General features: G+C 39.5%; 1 protein-coding gene across 10 annotated transcripts in view; it reads left to right on the forward strand.

Annotated features, from left to right (window-relative positions):
- Positions 1-18,748, forward strand: part of UIMC1 (ubiquitin interaction motif containing 1) — a 118,435-nt gene that overhangs the window by 61,650 nt on the left and 38,037 nt on the right. For all 10 annotated transcript variants that reach the window (XM_050793180.1, XM_050793185.1, XM_050793184.1 and 7 more), the window contains 4 exons: positions 1,297-1,358; positions 3,742-3,818; positions 8,220-8,323; positions 15,679-15,832. In XM_050793180.1, coding sequence (XP_050649137.1) covers positions 1,297-1,358; positions 3,742-3,818; positions 8,220-8,323; positions 15,679-15,832 — 397 coding nt within the window. The remainder of the gene's footprint in view (positions 1-1,296; positions 1,359-3,741; positions 3,819-8,219; positions 8,324-15,678; positions 15,833-18,748) is intronic.

The following is an 18,748-nucleotide window of genomic DNA, read 5'->3' on the forward strand; positions in this document are numbered from 1 at the left end:
TGACTATATTCCATATTGTACAACTTTCCTTTTGACTGAAAACTCATCTATTCCTGATTTTTAAGTGTATTTCATCATTTACCTGAATGGTAGCGAGATTCATAGAGAGATAACCTAACTTGTTTAGGTTATTTATATCTTATTAGGAAACCTTGAAAACTTCAGCTGATAGCTTAATGTCTAGTGGAAGAAGCCTCACAGCCCAGGCACTTCCTCAGAAGTCTGCCTAAGGCAGCAGTAGCTGCTTTTTCGGTGATCTTCTGTGCATGTATGTTTAATGAGTTGGTATTTGCACCAACTCTACCATTAATCAATGAAAATAATTTTTGAATCAATGAGAATAATCTTTCCTTATATAGTCCCTATTCATTACATTTCTGAAAAGATAATCCTGTAGCCAGATATAAAAACCATAGTGGCAGATTTGTAGCAAAAAGAATCTTTTTTTTTTTTTTTTTTTTGAGACGGAGTCTCACTCTGTCGCCGGGCTGAAGTACAGTGGCCGGATCTCAGCTCACTGCAAGCTCCGCCTCCCGGGTTTACGTCATTCTCCTGCCTCAGCCTCCCGAGTAGCTGGGACTACAGGCGCCCGCCACCTCGCCCGGCTAGTTTTTTGTATTTTTTTTTTTTAGTAGAGATGGGGTTTCACTGTGTTAGCCAGGATGGTCTCGATCTCCTGGCCTCGTGATCCGCCCGTCTCGGCCTCCCAAAGTGCTGGGATTACAGGCTTGAGCCACCGCGCCCGGCCGCAAAAAGAATCTTTATAACCTTCCCTTTAGATGTCCTATGTTATGGCTTGGTTTTTCTCAAAGATCATGGATTGCAGTGTTTATCTCAACTCAGTATTTCCTTTGAAAATTGGACTTTTCTCTATATTTTTCTTTCCCCCTGCACAAAATTTTCGATTGTTTTTCTGAAATCATAATACATTTGACTTACCAATTAATATTGATATAGGTCTTGCATTTTATGAAGTGCATTGCATGCATTATCTTGTTTAATTTTCACGACACTCTGTGAGACAATTGTTAATACCCATTTTAAGATGAGGAAAGAGATTCAGATGTCACTTACCCAATCACAAAGTTAGTAAGTGATTTAGTTCTGATTTAAATACCAGTCTTCTGACTTTATAGGATGTGCCTGTTTTACTGAAATTTACTGGCTTATGGAAAATATTTTCTTCTTATTGTTAATTGTTGAGAGAGAACGTTGAACAATTAATTTTTTTAAAAAAGGAAGAGAAGCCAGTTCACCTGCGCCTGTATATTTAAGATACTATGTATTTCTTTGCAGTCTTCCCAAGGGGTTGTTGAAGAAACTTCTGAAGAGGGAAACTCTGTACCTGCTTCGCAAAGGTGAGAGATTATATGTTGCTATGAATTCTCTCCTCTGATGGTTGCCAGCATAAGGGAGATGAACCACGTGAGTGAGACTGTACATGGACAGCTTGCCAGAGAACTTGTAGCGCTTTTATAAATGAAGACTAGGAGAAATTTTATTAGTATCTCTAAGTTCTCAGATGTGCATTTCATAGAAGCCCAGAATATTAAGAGCTGGAAGAGATCCTAGAGGTTATCTTGTCCAGGCCAGCTATCTTGGCGTAAATCTTATTTACATTATTCCTGAAAAATGGTCACATCTTGCTATTCTTTTAACTAATTACACTAGTTTTTATGCTAATTTGAAGGCTCTAGACTGATTTCTTTATAGTCCTTCTATTCTTAGCCCCTTTCTCTCTTTTCCCCAACTCTGCTTATGCTTATTTTGTCTGTATATCTAAACCTTATATGTCTTTTAAATTTACTCTTGAGACTTATACATCCTCTTTGAAGTTTTCGTATTATTCAGGCCACACAGGACCTGCATCACTCTCACTGTCTGTTCTGTGCCACTTTTAATCTGTTTGTGCCTCCTATCTCCTGTAAAGGATTGTATTTGCATTACCTCCTCCGTTGTTCTTGCTGATTGATTGAGGGCTTACCTTCTAAGTCTTCTTACTTTAATAATAAATAGCAATTGATTAATTATAAACTGCACTATTAACTGGATCATGCTTCCAGTTACTTTCTTTTTTTTTTTTTTTTTTTTTTTTTGAGACGGAGTCTCGCTCTGTCACCCAGGCTGGAGTGCAGTGGCCGGATCTCAGCTCACTGCAAGCTCCGCCTCCCGGGTTCACGCCATTCTCCTGCCTCAGCCTCCGGAGTAGCTGGGACTACAGGCGCCCGCCACCTCGCCCGGCTAGTTTTTTTGTATTTTTTAGTAGAGACGGGGTTTCACCGGGTTAGCCAGGATGGTCTTGATCTCCTGACCTCGTGATCCGCCCACCTCGGCCTCCCAAAGTGCTGGGATTACAGGCTTGAGCCACCGCGCCCGGCACTTCCAGTTACTTTCTGCTTGCCCTTTTTATCTGGTAGTTGAGTTTGAAACTTTCTCAAGAGTTTAACTTTGAACTGCATGACTGTGTTCTCCCATATGAGAGTTGAAGCCCAATTGCCATTTGCTGTAGTCAAGGTGGCGGTCTTAGGCGTCTGGTTGATAGTACTTGGTATTCCTTCCTGGGCTAAAGAATATGGCTTTGGTTTGATTTTCCTGCTGTTAAGACAGTTTTGGAAGTGGTTTTAACAGAGTAGGCCTTCTACTCCCCGTAGGCCTCCCTGCTTTATTGTGGTGAGCCTTGTGCAGAGCAGATGTAGGTTTTAATAAATGATTATACACTTTGTCACCAGGAGAGAGTTGGAATCGCAGGCAATGTGGTTTGACTTCAAATTGATTAGCCCATTTTATAAATGTCAGAAAATTGTTTTGTGATGGACCCTTTGAATAGAGCACTAATGGTTACATGCAGAGTAAACTATGTCTGGCTTGGGTTTATAACAAATGCTATGAGATGTTTTATTTAGGGAGAAATCACTTGTGGTTTTTTATCAGGAGTTAGTTATTTATCATGAGTTCAGTTGTAGCTATTCTTTTTGTGGTTCTTGGTTGATGTGAGGATTTTTGTTTTTAAGCACTCTTGCATACTTGATCATACTAATGATAAAGCCCTGTGAAGCATGAGGGGGCTAGCTCAGATGCTCAGATCAGCCATGTGTTCCTATGTCAGGCAGAGATTGCACTCCATGAGCAGTCAGGGAAAACCAGAAGGTTGGATGAAGGAAGCCATTTATAATTAAGTTGTTGTTAGAAAAGAGATTCAATTTCTGTGGGCAGATTTTTGCTGTAGGGCAGTTTGGAATTATATTTTATTTTTGTTGCATGGAAAGCAACATCTTGAGATAAAGAGGAAATTTAACTGCAAAAGGAGGAGAAAGTTAGTGTGTTGTCAGAAGAATCTCTGTGTCTTCTCTTGTGAGTTCACAAATCTCTAGCCTTCAGAAGGCTGAGATGGAGTCTATAAAACACCTTTGACATCTTTACGTTGGAGTGGAGTTTTTGTCTTCTGTGATATTCACAGACAGTTCTTACCCTTCGACTTTCCTTTGTGAAAAACTCCAAAAGGGAATTTGTTTTCATTCAGTGATTTCACTGGAACTGAAGTTTCAGTAAGCGTATTTATTTTCCATATTTCTGGCCTATAGTTTTCAGTACTGATTCCTTGCTTTCCTGTTGTGCTTTTGTGGCATTAGGCAGCAAGTATCTGTGATTACCTGTGGCTTTGTGAATGACTCACCATTGCTTTTGGCTCTATGTTCTGATTTATTTTACTGGGAATTCATTTGGGATTTGGTTCTCTTTTAGTGTTGCTCCTTTGACCAGTAAGAGAAGCTTAGTCCTTGTGCCAGAGAGTTCTGCAGAAGAAATCACTGTTTGTCCTGGTAAGTACCCCACTGTGATTTTACTGAATTTCTGATACCTATCTACCTTCTCATGCCTATTAATTTTCCTCTGACTCTTCAAAACTCCTCTCTGGAGGTTTATATATAATTGATACGTGTATGTACATATCTCCACACTCGTATACATACATACATATAGGTGTTTTTAATGGCCATTGGCTTTTATTCTCAATCTTTTCTCTCCTTAAGGGTAATTTAGTTTTGAAATTAACGTGACTTTTTTGTCTCCTTGATTGTTGACAGGCCTCATCAGAGATGGCATCGAAGCATCAGGAATAGCACTTACTTAACTCTACATTCAGAGCCTTTTGTTGCTTAATTTGTTTAAATTATTTTAAATTAAATTGTTTTAAATTATTCTGTCACCCAGCTTGGAGTGCAGTGGTACAATCATAGTTCACTGCAGCCTTGAACTTCGGGGCTTAAGTAATTCTCCCTCCTTGGCCTCCCAAAGTGCTGGGATTACAGATGTGAGCCACTGTGCCTGGACTTCAGAGCTTTTTAGTAGTTAGTTTTTGTATTGCCATTTGTTGGGGTCTTACTGCACAGGAGGTCCAGAAATTGAGTTTTGTGTATGTTCTGTCATTATTTTTAATCTTAGACCTAAGATGCTTAACCTTGTTAAGTGCTTTAGTTTGCTTTTTGTTAATTGTAAAAATTAAAAGATATGTACGTTGTTTTAGGCAGAAGAGATGCTTATTCAAAGTTGTACATGGATAGATTTAGATATACAAAATAATGTAAAATGAACTAAGATACTTACCATCTAAGGGAATTCCTGAATCATTGTATAGTATGAAGCATTATTTTGTGATATGAACTACTACTTTGTAAGGAATTTGTTTTAGACTATATTTTCCGTTCTGCCTTTTCTGAAAAGATCATTAGCCTCATTCCTGTGAGATTGAGGGGCTTCCTACTGGTGTTTAACTTTGAACAGCAAGTATACAGATGTTGCGATAAGTCACGTCTGGTTTTCCTCAGGTCTCATGTAGCCTATAAGGATTGGAGATAATCATAGTTTTCTTATTTTGGTTTTCTTCAATGTTTATCCACACAGACTCAAACTTAGTTTGTATGTAATCTAGGAAAGACCCATAAATATTTTTAAACATCTGGCAGTCTATCATAAAGGTCTTTATTTATTTTAAGATTGAACTGTGTTGGCTTTTTTTTTCGAGACAGAGTCTTGCCCAGGCTGGAGTGCAGTGGCGCAATCATGACTCGCCGACTGTAACCTTGAACTCCTTGGCTCAAATGATCCTCCCTCCTCAGCCTCCTGAGTAGCTAGGACTACAGGCATGTGCCGCCACACCTAACTAATTTTTAAAATTATTATTATTATTATTTTTTAGTAGAGACGAGGTCTTGCTGTGTTTCTCAGGCTGGCCTTAAACTCCCGAGCTCAAGCAATCCTCCTGCTTTGGCTTTCTAAAGTGCTGGGGATTATAGGCATGAACCATTGTGCTTAACCTATGTTGGTTTTTATTGAAAGTGACTCCTTAATTCATTTGAAATGTATTTGGATTACTGCCTAACAATACCCACTAAGAGACTGCACTACCAAGTGCTCAGATTTTGGCAGGAGCACTCAAGAATGCTGTGCCACCTTTGTGAAAAGAAAGCTTTCCCCCCTCTCTGGGACTACTGACTTCCTAGAAGGAAATCACTCAGTCTGTTTAGGATGATGGTGTGTGACATCACCATGGGATCTTGTAGGAGGAACCTGCAAATGTATTGATCTTGAAAGGCCTAGTTAATGAGAGGGAAAGCAGGTCCTTCATACTGAGGTTAGATAGCTTTTATGATCATGACTTGCTGTCATTAGCCTGCTAATTAAGTCCAACTGTTTGCTGACATAAACCACGTCTAAATGAGATTGCAAAAGGTATTCATTACATTAATGTTCTTTTGCTGAGAAAGTATAACTACTTCACCATGAAGCAAAACTCTTGGGTTTCTTTTTAAATATGTAATTTAGAAGTTATATATATAAATTGTCTGAAAAAATTTGTTCCAAATGTGTGAAACACATATTTAGTGTAGTAGTCTGTTACCTGTTCCTATTTACTTTTGTTTCGTATTTCTGACAGTTCAGGAGTCTAATATTTAAGATTACAGTATTTTTTTAGTGTTACTTAGTTGAAGAAGCAAGATTATAGCCTTATGCCCACATTTTGCATACTTTTAGCATTGCTTATTTCTGAGAAGCTAATGCCCTCTTAGTTGGACATTTCAGCCATTCCCAGAAAGTATAATTGAAGACTTTTTATTATTGCAGTAATCTAAGCAGTGAATGGTTCTTATTTTTAAATATACTGAATGTCTTTTTGAAAATACCTTTAGGGAAAGTTGACAGAGAGGATTTTGAAGTTTATGTGCTGTAAGCCTTTTTCCAATAAGGTGGGGTGTGTGTGTGTGTGTGTGTGTGTGTGTGTGTGTGTGTGTCCAGTTTTCAAAAAAATTGGTGATGTATTAAAATACAGTTAATTCTGGAAATGTATTTAATCCTTTCTTAAAGATTCAGAAGATACATTAGAAGCTTGCAGATGCTCTATTTGCCTAACACTGGCCATTTACTGTATTTGTGAGGCACAAAAGTGCCAGTTAGAGGTACATCAGGTATAGTGTCAGATAACAGAGAACTTACTGGATTTGCATTCTGAGATAAATTTCTGGTTTTAGTTTGGGTTCCTGTAACAAAATATTCTAGACTGAGTGGGTTATAAGCAACATAAATTTATTTCTCACAGTTCTGGGGGCTGGAGAGTCCAAGATCAAGGAGTTGGCAGATTCAGTGTCTGGTGAGAGCCGTAGATAGCAGCTTCCTGCTGTGTCCTCACATGGTGGAAAGAGGGTGAGAGCTCTCTGGAGTCCCTTATAAAAGGGCATTAATCCCATTCTTTTGAGGGAAGGCCCTATGCTCATGACCTGATTACCTTCCAGAGGTCCCATTTCCTAATATTATCTATCACATTAGGGGTTGGGATTTCAACATATGAAGTTGAGGAGGTACACAAACATTCAGTCTGTAACTGTCTTTTCCAGATACATTGGTGGTTTTGAAAGATAATTACAATTTTTTTTTGTTGTTATATTAAGTGATATGTGTCTATAGCAGAAGTTGGCAAACTTTTTTTTTTTTTTTAAGACAGGGTCTCAGTCTGTAACTCAGGCTAGAGTGCAGTGGTGTGATCATAGCTCATTACAACCTTGAACTCCTGGCCTCAAGTGATCGTCCCACCTCATCTTCCCAAAGCATTGGGATTGCAGGCATGAACGATTATGTTCAGCCAAACTTTTTAAAAATAAAAGACTAGATAGGAAATATTTTAGGCCCTATGGGCCATAGAGTCTGTTGAGACTATTTGGTTCTGGCATTTTAGTGCAAAAACAGCCATAGACAGTATATAGATGAATGAGCATGGCTGTGTTCTAATAAAATCTTACTTACAAAAATAGGCAGCTGACAGGATTTGGCCCAAGAGCTGTATCTAGTTTTCTGGCCCCTGAACTAGACTACAAGGGACCCCATCTTACATTTTCATATTACTGGTGGCTAGTATAAAGCCTGGGACTTGATGTTCAATTAATATTTGTTGAATTAATAGATGCTGCTTAAAGAATATATTAAAGAAAGGCTCATCTTTGTCTGGAATGTATATTCTATTTCTGGTCTCAATTTCTGTTTTTGCTTATCATCTCTTTAACCTCAGCACTAACATTGGCAGGTTCTTGTTTTCTGTGAAATCAATATACTTTAAAACTAGAATTACAGTGGAAATAAGCCAATCGATCAATTGATCAACGAATAAACAAATTGTGATATATCTATACAATGGAATGCTACTCAGCAGTAAAAAGTATGAACTATCGATATTATGTGACAACATGGGTCCATCTCAGACACATTATACTAAGTGAAAGAAGCTGGATGCAAAAGACCTGTGATTCTATTTATATGACATTCTAGAAAAGACAAAATTATAGGAACATAAAGTCAGCTGGTCATTGTAAAGAGTTCATTGCAGTGACTGGAGTGGTAGGAGATTGACTGCAGAGGGGTACAGAGAACTTTTTGGGGTGTTGGAAATGTTTTATATCTTGATTATGGTAGAGGTTACATGGTATAAATGGTAGTATATAAAGGGTATACATTTGTCAAAACACATTAAACTGTATACTGAAAATTTATGAATTCTGTTATTTGTAAATTATGCCTCAGTAAAGCTTTAAGAAGAAACAAACTAGATCTATTAATATATTGCCACCACAGCATTATCATATCCTAAACTTTAGGGGAAAATAGGCACGTTTGTTTTTTTAACTACGAAAACGCAAAATGAAAATTAATGGGATTTTAACTTTTTTAAATTACAGAGACACAACTAAGTTCCTCTGAAACTTTTGACCTTGAAAGAGAAGTCTCTCCAGGTAGCAGAGAGATCTTGGATGGAGTCAGAATAATAATGACAGATAAGGAGGTGAATATTTTCCTCTCTATTTTTTCTCAGTGATTTCTTTCTGTTGGCAGTCCTCTCTCTGATGCAATGTTGACATTGGCTGAAAAGATTTAGATGGCAGGGGTTTTAGTTTTGGGGGCACTTATGTCAGGGAGATTTTTTTTTTTTTTAGACGGAGTCTCGCTCTGTTGCCCAGGCTGGAGTGAGTGAAGTGGCACAATCTCCGCTCACTGCAAGCTCTGCCTCCCAGGTTCATGCCATTCTCCTGCCTCAGCCTCCCGAGTAGCTGGGACTACAGGCGCCCACCAGTACGCCCGGCTAATTTTTTTGTATTTATAGTAGAGACGGGGTTTCACAGTGTTCGCCAGGATGGTCTCGATCTCCTGACCTCGTGATCTGCCTGCCTCAGCCTCCCAAAGTGCTGGGATTACAGGCGTGAGCCACCGGGCCCGGCCTGGGAGAGATTTTTATAGTTAAGATTAGTTCAGCATTGTTTCTAAAAATAACAGTAGTTACCATTTCTTGAGTACTTTTGTATGCATTATTATTTCTATTAGAGATGGGGAAACAGAGGCTTAGGATGTTTAATTTACTCTAAATCATGCTACTAATAATGATAGAAATAGAATTTGAACATGGGTTGGAGTCCAAAGTTCTAGGGCATTTTTTATTATGTACCAATAAGTAACAGAGACAAACAGTCTTGGAAAAAATTACTGTGTTTATATTATGATGTATACATAACTTTCAGCCCTAATTTGATCAGAAATGCAAAGTCAAGATAGCTGTCTGATCTATTTGCGTCATTATCTTTGCTCACTTTACATATCTGGCAGTAACCATAAAACTGATTGATACAAAAGTTCATACTTCTGATTGAGATTCTCGGTGTGTATATTTTTCTTTTTCTTTTCTTTTTATTTTTTCTCTTTTTTGGGATGGAGTTTCGCTCTGTCGCCCAGGCTAGAGAGCAGTGGCACAATCTCGGCTCACTGCAACCTCTGCCTCCCTGGTTCAAGTGGTTCTCCTGCCTGAGCCTCCCGAGTAGCTAGTATTATAGGTGCACGATGCCATGCTCAGCTAATTTTTGTATATTTAGTAGAGAGGGTTTTGCCACGTTGGCCAGGCTGGTATTGAACTCCTGACCTCAAGTGGTCTGCCCACCTCAGCCTCCCAAAGTGCTGGGATTACAGGCATGAGCCACCGTGCTTGGTCCTTGGTGTGTATTTTTAATGTTGAGTCTAACAAAACAGTTTAACTACCTGGAATTCCTTTAAAAATTTTAAAATCTTAAAAATCTGTTGCTGTCATGAGCCGCCTGAGAGCCAAATTCCTCAGTAGAAATAAAGATTTTGGTTACATTGGTGTATACTTTCTTATCCGGTGCACCTTAAGAAAGGTTCCTTTTTGGCTGGGCGCAGTGGCTTGTGCCTGTAATCCCAGCACTTTGGGAGGCTGAGGCAGGTGGATCACAACGTCAAGAGATTGAAACCATCCTGGCCAACATGGTGAAACCCTGTCTCTACTGAAAATACAAAAATTAGCTGGGCGTGGTGGTACGCACCTGTAGTCTCAGCTACTCTGGAGGCTGAGGCAGGAGAATGGCTTGAACCCGGGAGTTGGAGGTTGCAGTGAGCCGAGATCGTGCCACTGCACTCCAGCCTGGCGACAGAGCAAGACTCCATCTCAAAAAAAAAAAAAAAAAAAAAAGAAAGGTTCCTTTTTATACTTTGGGATTTTTGTTTGTTTGTTTGTTTTTTTCCTCCTTGAGACAAAGTCTTGCTCTTGTCTCCCAGGCTGGAGTACAGTGGTACGATCTCGGCTCACCGCAATCTCTGCCTCGTGGGTTTAAGTGATTCTCATGCCTCAGCCTCCCGAGTAGCTGGGAGGCTGGCCCACCAGCCTGGCCCACCACCATGCCCAGCTAATTTTTGTATTTTAGTAGAGATGGGGTTTTACCATGTTGGCCAGGCTGGTCTCAAACTCCTGACCTCAGGTGATCCACCTGCCTAGGCCTCGCAAAGTGCTGGGATTACAGGCATGAGCCACCGTGTCCAGCCTGGAATTTTTAAAAAATAATTTTTACAGTAGAAGTTAGATCCTTTCCCTGGTCTCTGCACTGCAGGCAACTGGGTAAAAATTCTGCCTTCATGAATCATGCACACTGCCTGGTTCTCTGGAACCTGATCTGTCACAATTGACAGACCAAGATTCCCTGGTGCCAGTGGTGGTAGGAAAGACGATGACACTCCCTGCTGCAGAATGACTGAGGACAGATCCTGCTCCATAATGTCAAAATGGCCTCTGGATGGTTTTCTCAGGAAGAAACAATCTTCTAAATGGGAATGAGGGAACAGAGTATTATTACCATAGTCATCCTAACATACAGAAGAAGCCCTTAGTTAAGGCCGATTTCATACCCGTCCATGACTGCAAACCAGACTATTCTTTGTTTGGGTCAAAGAGCATGAACCCTGTTTAGAATTTGTGGTGAACATGTCTGTGCTACTACACATCAAATAGATGGAATCATGTAGCCTTTCTCCCATTGAATGTCCTCTTTTTGGTATTGCTGTTTGCTGAAGTCTGTGGATGTCCCTAAATAGTCTTAGAAGTTTTCATTAAAATAAGTTAGAGATACTGCAGATTTTAAATCATGTACTAGTTACAAGTCACTTATTAGACAGAATGGAACACTTTATGTGCACAAAGATAGTATAGTATAAAGGGTGTGGACTCTTGCCATTGGGATCTATGTAGGTCATTTGTCCTAAAATTTCTTGTTTACTGGAAGGTAGTATGGTGTAGTACAAGTAGCTTGAGCATTGCAATTAGAAGACATGGCTTTAAATCCCAACTCCACCATGTTTTGAATGTTGTGCAAATTAATCGTTTTATTCATTCACTAGGCAGCTATTTATAGTTTGTATACTTTGTGCCAGTCATTGTTTTAGACTCTTGGGATACAAAGATAAATAAGAAAAACAGTCCCTGCACTGAGGGTTCTGGTAAGAGAGGAGACAGACATATACACAGATAATTATAATGTGGTCTGACAAAGGTAATGATAGATTCCTAGGGCATTAGGGAAGCACAGAAGAGAAATGCCTTCCTGAATTTCAGTTTTTCATATGTAAAATGGAGGCAGAATACCTATTTTATTAGGTTGCTTTGCAGGTGAAATTAGATAAAGAATGTAAAACATGTAGCAGAGATTTGTCACAAGTAGAAGGATCATGTGGAAAGTCATATTATTTTACTGCTTTGTAATATATTACTGTTTATATTAGTTTACTAATGACAGAGAATTGCTCAATAGTATTTGAGGTATTTGGAAATACCCATGGCACAACTGTGTGTAGTCCCTCTTGATTTCTGACAATAGTCAGCTTTCTTTGGAAATAGTGTTTTCTGAGTATCTTGCCTGAGAGTTTCCCTTTGTTGGAGTCTTAAATAGTCTCTTCTCAGAAGAGCTAACAGAAGTTATTCAGAGTCCTCCAGAGCTAGTTTAGTCAGTAAATTTTTAAGTAAACTATGTTAAGAGTTGTGTGGTAGGAAGGGGAAGATCCAGAACAAGGAGGTTTCTAAGCTACACATAATTGGGTAGGGGAGGGATGGAGAGTTTGGTGATTTGCAGGACATGCTTTTGTTTTCACTGGGTTCATTTCTTAGAGTGAGGTGTGTTTTTTTTTTTTTTTTTTTTTTGAAGTCTGAAGTTAAGGACCAACAACCTTTAAGATGTCAGTATTCAGTATCTAAGTACCTCTTTTAAAAAATAGTTGTATAATTTTTTTTTTTTTTTTTTGAGATGGAGCCTTGCTCTGTCGCCCAGGCTGGAGTGCAGTGGCCTGGTCTTGGCTCAGTGCAAGCTCCGCCTCCTGGGTTCACGCCGTTCTCCTGCCTCAGCCTCCAGAGTAGCTGGGACTACAGGCGCCCACCACCACACCCGGCTAATTTTTTGTATTTTTAGTAGAGACGGGGTTTCACCGTGTTAGCCAGGATGGTCTCCATCTCCTGACTTTGAGATCCACCTGCCTTGACCTCCCAAAGTGCTGGGATTACAGGTGCGAGCCACTGCGCCCGGCCGAAAAATAGTTCTATAATATTTTAAAAGAAGTAAAAGCAACTCTGCAAAGAAATCCCTGACTGCATGGTCCTAATAAAAGCTACTTTGCTTGCCTTTTTCCCCCTTGAGGTTCTTCCATAGTAGTTAATACTTAAATAGACTTTTTAAATGATGCTGGGAAATATACCTTATTTTAACATTAAAAAAAAAAAAACACCCTGCAGGTTAGGAAACCTTCAGGGTTGCCTAAGAACAGTGGTTGGAAGTGGTCTCATATTCGTAATAAGACAATAGACTACTCCCTCTTGAATACATTAATAGTTAAAGGTACATTCTCTGCATTATATAGAGCTGTGATGAATACAATGGAGTATAGTGCTCAATGTGAGCACCAGTGACACATTTGTGTCACATAACATTTCTGTGCTTAGTGAGCTTTAGAATGCCAAGTAACTGCTCATTCGCCACTGACTTTAAGTAATTCAAGACTACTTGCAAATTTTAGGGTATATTGATCCCCACTTACCCTCCTGCCATCCTTCTGCTCAAATAGCTTTGCTATTTTTCTTTTCTTTTCTTTTCTTTTTTTTTTTTTTTTGAGACTGGGTCTTCTTTGTTGCCCAGGATGGAGTGCAGTGGTAGGATCTCAACTCACTGCAATCTCCACCTCCTGGGTTCAAACGATTCTCCTGCCTCAGCCACCTGAATAGCTGGGACTACAGACATGCACCACCACCCCTGGCTAATTTTTGTATTTTCAGTAGAGATGGGATTTTGCCATGTTAGCCAGGCTGGTCTCGAACTCTTGACCTCAAGTGATCCGTTCGGCTTGGCCTCCCAAGGTGCTGGGATTACAAGCGTGAGCCACTGCGCTTATTTTTTCCTTCTTTTTTTCTTTTCTTTCTTTTTTTTTTTTGGAGACAGAGTTTTGCTCTGTCACCCAAGCTGCAGTGCAGTGGTGCGATCTCGGCTCACCGCAGCCTCTGCATCCCGGGTTTAAGCGATTCTCCTGCCTTAGCCTCCTGAATAGCTAGGATTACAGGTATGCACCACCACACCCAGCTAATTTTTGTATTTTCAGTAGAGATGGGGTTTCGCTGTGTTGGCCAGGGTGGTCTTGAACTCCTGGCCTCATGTGATCTGCCCACCTTGGCCTCCAAAGTGCTGGGATTACAGGTGTGAGCCACCGTGCCTGGCCAGCTTTGCAGTTTTTCAAGCTTTACAACTTTTCTTTTTAAGATTTATGAACAGAGGAACCTGGATTTGTGAGAAGCTTAGTGATTAAATCTGAAAAACATAGCACCTAGAACTTCCAGACCCACTTGACTTTCCCCACTTTCTAGAGAAGAAGAATAAATAGATCCTTGCAGAATCTGCTTCCAGAAACAAGGTGGAATGGAAGGGAGGTTTTTTGTTTCTGCCACAACATGATAGAATGGAATTACTGAAGGTTTTGATGCCCAGTGGGTCTAGGTTTGAGCCTGGATAATTCACTTACTAACTTGGTGACCAGCAGGTTACTTTGCTTTCCCAAGCCTCAGTTTCCCCTTCTGTAACAGCAGAGTTAGTGATACTTCTGTCCAGTGGCTTGTTGGGAGGGATGGATATGAAAAATGACTGGTGGAGCCTGCATAGTATAAGAACTCAACCACTGTTAGTTCCTTTCTCATCTTAGGTTTAACAAAAGGCAGGTGGTGTTGAAAACAGGAGATTTTCTGGCAGTTTGACTTGGTATTTAGATGGCCTGTTTTCCTCTCTGCTGGTTCACACTTGTAAGCATTAGATTTTAGAGATAGCCCCAACTCCTGACCCCAAAAGACCCAATTGACTCTAGTCCAGTTTTCTATGCATTGAAGTTTTGGTCGTGTTTTGTTCTTGTATCAGAAGATATTTTATTTGTTTTCCCCAGGTGTAATGACAGCCCGGGTGTCCCTTGCTTTAAATGTAAGCAGTAGCTATGCAGGACATTTTCACATTGATTGGATAGGACATGCTGTCCTTTGAAGCAAGTGTTAGGCAGTAGTGCTGCAGTGCTCACGCACACTGTTGAATTAATCACTGCAGAGTTCTTGGCTCTGATCAACCTGTGCAGGTAAAATAAAACTGCCTTTAAGAGACACCAGCAACTGTAAGAGAAATGATGACTACAAAACAGAGAGGAATAAGAGAGAGAGGTTTAAGAGTGACTTTGGCAGAATTGATTGTTTTAACTAATGACTTCTTTGGTGCTTCTTAAGTATATAGATCTTAGTTTCCTCTTTCTTTTTTTTTTTTGAGACGGAGTCTTGCGCTGTCGCCCAGGCTGGATGCAGTGGTGCAATCTCTGCTCACTGCAAGCTCCGCCTCCAGGTTCACACCATTCTCCTGCCTCAGCCTCCCGAGTAGCTGGGACTACAGGCGCCCGCCACCACGCCTGGCTAATTTTTTGTATTTTTAGTAGAGTTGGGGTTTCATCGCTTTAGCCAGGATGGTCTTGATCTTCTGACCTCATGATCCACCCGCCTCTGCCTCCCAAAGTGCTGGGATTACAGGCGTGAGCCAGTGCGCCGGCCTTAGTTTCCTCTTTCAATCCAGAAAGTCACAAATAAAACACAGGTCTTAGGTCTTAGGGGTCTAAGTACATACTTACGTTCTTAACTTAAATCCTAGTTATGCTGTTTTTGGCTTAGAGCTCTTTTGTTTGGTAACTCCTTATGTCTTAAAGTCACTTACAGTAATAACGGTCCTTTTGTGAAATTGAAAATGTGTCCTTAAGGTGCTGTTGATATGCAGAATGTGAAACCCAGCGGGCACAGCACACTGATGCAGTGAGGATTGTGCCTTACAATGTGGTAGAGATCAGTGCCCTCAAGTTTTTGAGCCAGATACTAGTCCTTCATCTGAATCTCAACTCTCCCGCTTACTTGTTCTGTGACTTTGCAAATTGCTTTACTGTTTTACACAAGTACTTTTCTCATGTGTAAAAAAAGAGTGTGCTAATAACTTTGTAAGATTAAATGAGTAATACATATAGTGTTTAATACATAGTTGACAGTATAAGTATACTTATATATATATAAACAATATATAAACTTACATATAAAAGAGTAATATGTATAGAGTGTTTAATACATAGTTGGCAGTATAAGGAACTGAATAAGTATTAACTCTATCAGTAGTATCTCTCAGTCTTTACTCTTTGATAAGTAAAATTTGATAAGCTGTTGTCTCTTTGAAAGTAAGTGAAATATGGGGTGGAGTCTCTTGCACTTCTTTGGGGGGAAAGATATGAACTAAAGCTGTTATAATTGCTGTTTGTCATGTTCTTCAGGTTGGTAACAAGGAAGATGCTAAGAAGGAAGTACCTATTTCTATCTTCTCATCCAGTAACCAGGTATCCTGCCCGCTATGTAACCAAAGCTTTCCACCCACAAAGATTGAACGACATGCCATGTACTGCAATGGTCTGATGGGAGAAGATACAGGTAAAGACCCACCGGGACAGCCAAACTCTTACTTTTTTGTGTAGTGGTTTTATAATCCTATACAGTACAATGCAGGGAAAAAACAGATAGCTATTCTTCAAAGTTAGAGTTGTTATGGTTTTGGGTTTTTTCTATCTAGTTATTTTTCTAGTACTTTTATGTTCATCATTACTTTTAGCAGGTATTTTGTCTTGTTACACATACCTCAGGAGAAGGGGAAGGGAAAAGTTTTTCATTTTTTAAGTTTTTGTTTGTTTGTTTGTTTTGTTTGTTTTTTTGAGACAGAGTCTCTCTCTCTGTCACCCACGCTGGATTGCAGTGGCACAATCTTGGCTTTCTGCAACCTCCACCTCCCAGGTAAATGATTCTCTTGCCTTAGCCTCCCAAGTAGCTGGGACTACAGGCTTGCGCCACCATGCCTGGCTAATTTTTTTTGTACTTTTTTTTTCCCATAGAGGCAGGATTTCACCATGTTGGCCAGGCTGCTGTTGAACTTGTGACCTCAAGTGATCCTCTTGCTTTGGCCTCCCAAAGTGCTGGGATTAGAGGTGTGAGCCACTGCACCTGGCCCATCTTTTAACATATTAACTTACATAGATAGGCTAAAAATCAGTGCATTGCAATGGACCTTGCATTTCAACTTATGTGTTCAAATATTGAGATTTCTGTGGAACTTGAGGAACTAAGTTCTAGAGTTGCCCATTTTTCATTCAAAATAAATCCCTTGTAGGTTTTTTTCCTCTTTTTGTAGTGTGTTTTAATAGAAATTCTACCTAAAGACAGCAGCTGAAAAATACCGCTAATTTACATTCATGTCCTACATATCTCTGCTGAGTTATCCAGGAGCTGTTGGTTTAATCTCGGTTTAATCTCTTTAAGAGTATACCAAAGGCCGGGTGCGGTGGTTCATGCCTGTAATCCCCAACACTTTGGGAGACTGAGGCGGGTAGGTCACCTGAGGTCAGAAGTTCAAGACCAGCCTGGCCAAAATGGTGAAACCCTGTCTCTACTAAAAATACAAAAAATTAGCCAAGCGTGGTGGCGGGCTCCTGTGATCCCAGCTACTCAGAAGGCTGAGGCAGGAGAATCATTTGAACCCCCGGAGGCAGAGGTTGCAATGAGCCGAGATTGCGCCATTGCACTCCAGCCTGGGCAACAAGAGTGATACTTTGTCTCAAAAAAAAGAAAAAAAAGGTCTGTACCAAAATCCCTAGTTTTCAGACAGCATTAAGACATTGATCAAGAAAATCTTGTTAATCATAGCCCTTGAAATACCACCTCTGATTTGGCCTTTCTGTTTATGATTTTAAACTCTAAATATAGTCACGTCAGCACAGCTCTCTGTGGTCTAACATGCTGAATGTAAACCTAGGTAACTGGAAGTGTTGTAGTGTTCTTCTCAATGCTACTTGATTCCTGTAACTTAGATGTATTTAAATGTGACATTGTATAATTGTGAAGTGTTTTTTAAATTAAGATTGCCAGAGAGGCAAGGCACATGTTATTTACTTTTCTTGAAATAATATACTTTGTAGTTATTAAATAAGGAAGTACATAAACACTTAATTTGTTGATTTTTCTGATTATAAAGTAGTACATGTTCATTGTAATAATAATGGCTTACATTTATTGAATACTTAAAATTAGGCACTATTTACGTAAATGGGACCATGCTATATATAGCTGTCTCTATATATTATTCTGCAACTTATCATTTTTATTTAGCAGTAAATTTAGCTCTTTCCATGTGCAGATAAATTTTTGACATAGTTGAGGTTTGACTGTATATAAAATTTTATATTCTGCTTTTTCTATTTATAGCATAAATATTTCATCATGTCACAAAATTATTTATAAAAATATTTTTAATGCCTACATAATATTTGGTAACTGGGATTGCTCTCATTTACTTAATTATACATATTTGAAATGCTTCAAGTTACTGTGTTATAATCACACTGTACTGAGCCTCTTAGCCTAAAGTTGTCACTGTATTTTGGGATTATTTCCCAAGGATGTGTTCCCATATAGGGTGGTAGTAAGAAAAAATAGGCCCTGGAAGGCCAGTCAATTTGAGCTTGAGTCCCACCTCCGTTACCGACTTACTAATGTGTGACCCTGTGCTAATTTCCAAGCTTCCATTTATGCATCTGTGAAATAATAATAATTACCTTGTTCAGATTTTGTGAGGTTAAATGAGATACTTTAAGGAAAGTACTTAACACAGTACCTAGCGCATAGTAAGTACATAAGAACTATTAGCTGTTGTTACTATTCCCAGTAGTGAAATTACTGTGTCAGAGATTTTTTTTAAGGGTCTCTATGCATAGCATTGTAGTCCCTAAAAACAGTGAAAGTTGAGGACCTGAATCTGGCCATCAACCACTTTTAGTGGGACAGCACTGAAGGATTGGAATCTAGATGCAGTTTTAATTTGAAAAAGCTCTTTAGTCTGATTTTTTTTTTTTTGCTGAGTATTCCAGTGACTAAAAGAATTCTGGGATTGAGCATTTCAAAGGAAAGAGACTATCTTGTCTGTCTTACTAAGCACTTACACAGCTGGTATTGGGTATCTGAGTCAATGACTTATTCAACACAACATCAGGGTCCAGAAATAAATGAGTTTGAGAAACTGAATGCCCTGTTGAGCTCTAGGAATAGATGATCTCCTTCAGGTCAGAATGATCTGGTAAGGAGTAGTATAGGATAGCTTGTACTGACATCTGCCATACTGAATTCCACTAGTTGGTGCTAAAATAGGAAGCTTTGGCATTCATAACTGTCAGATATCTTTTAATTACAAGATAATTGCTGTTAAGCCTGTTCTTCCTTACTGGAGTGTGGTGAGAGAACTCAAACTCACATCCCCAAATCCTTGTGGTTGAAATGGATTCAGGCTTGTTCCTGAATTTTCTC

This window comes from Macaca thibetana, chromosome 6 (genome assembly GCF_024542745.1).
Source record: "Macaca thibetana thibetana isolate TM-01 chromosome 6, ASM2454274v1, whole genome shotgun sequence".
In the NCBI taxonomy this organism is placed as follows: domain Eukaryota; kingdom Metazoa; phylum Chordata; class Mammalia; order Primates; family Cercopithecidae; genus Macaca; species Macaca thibetana.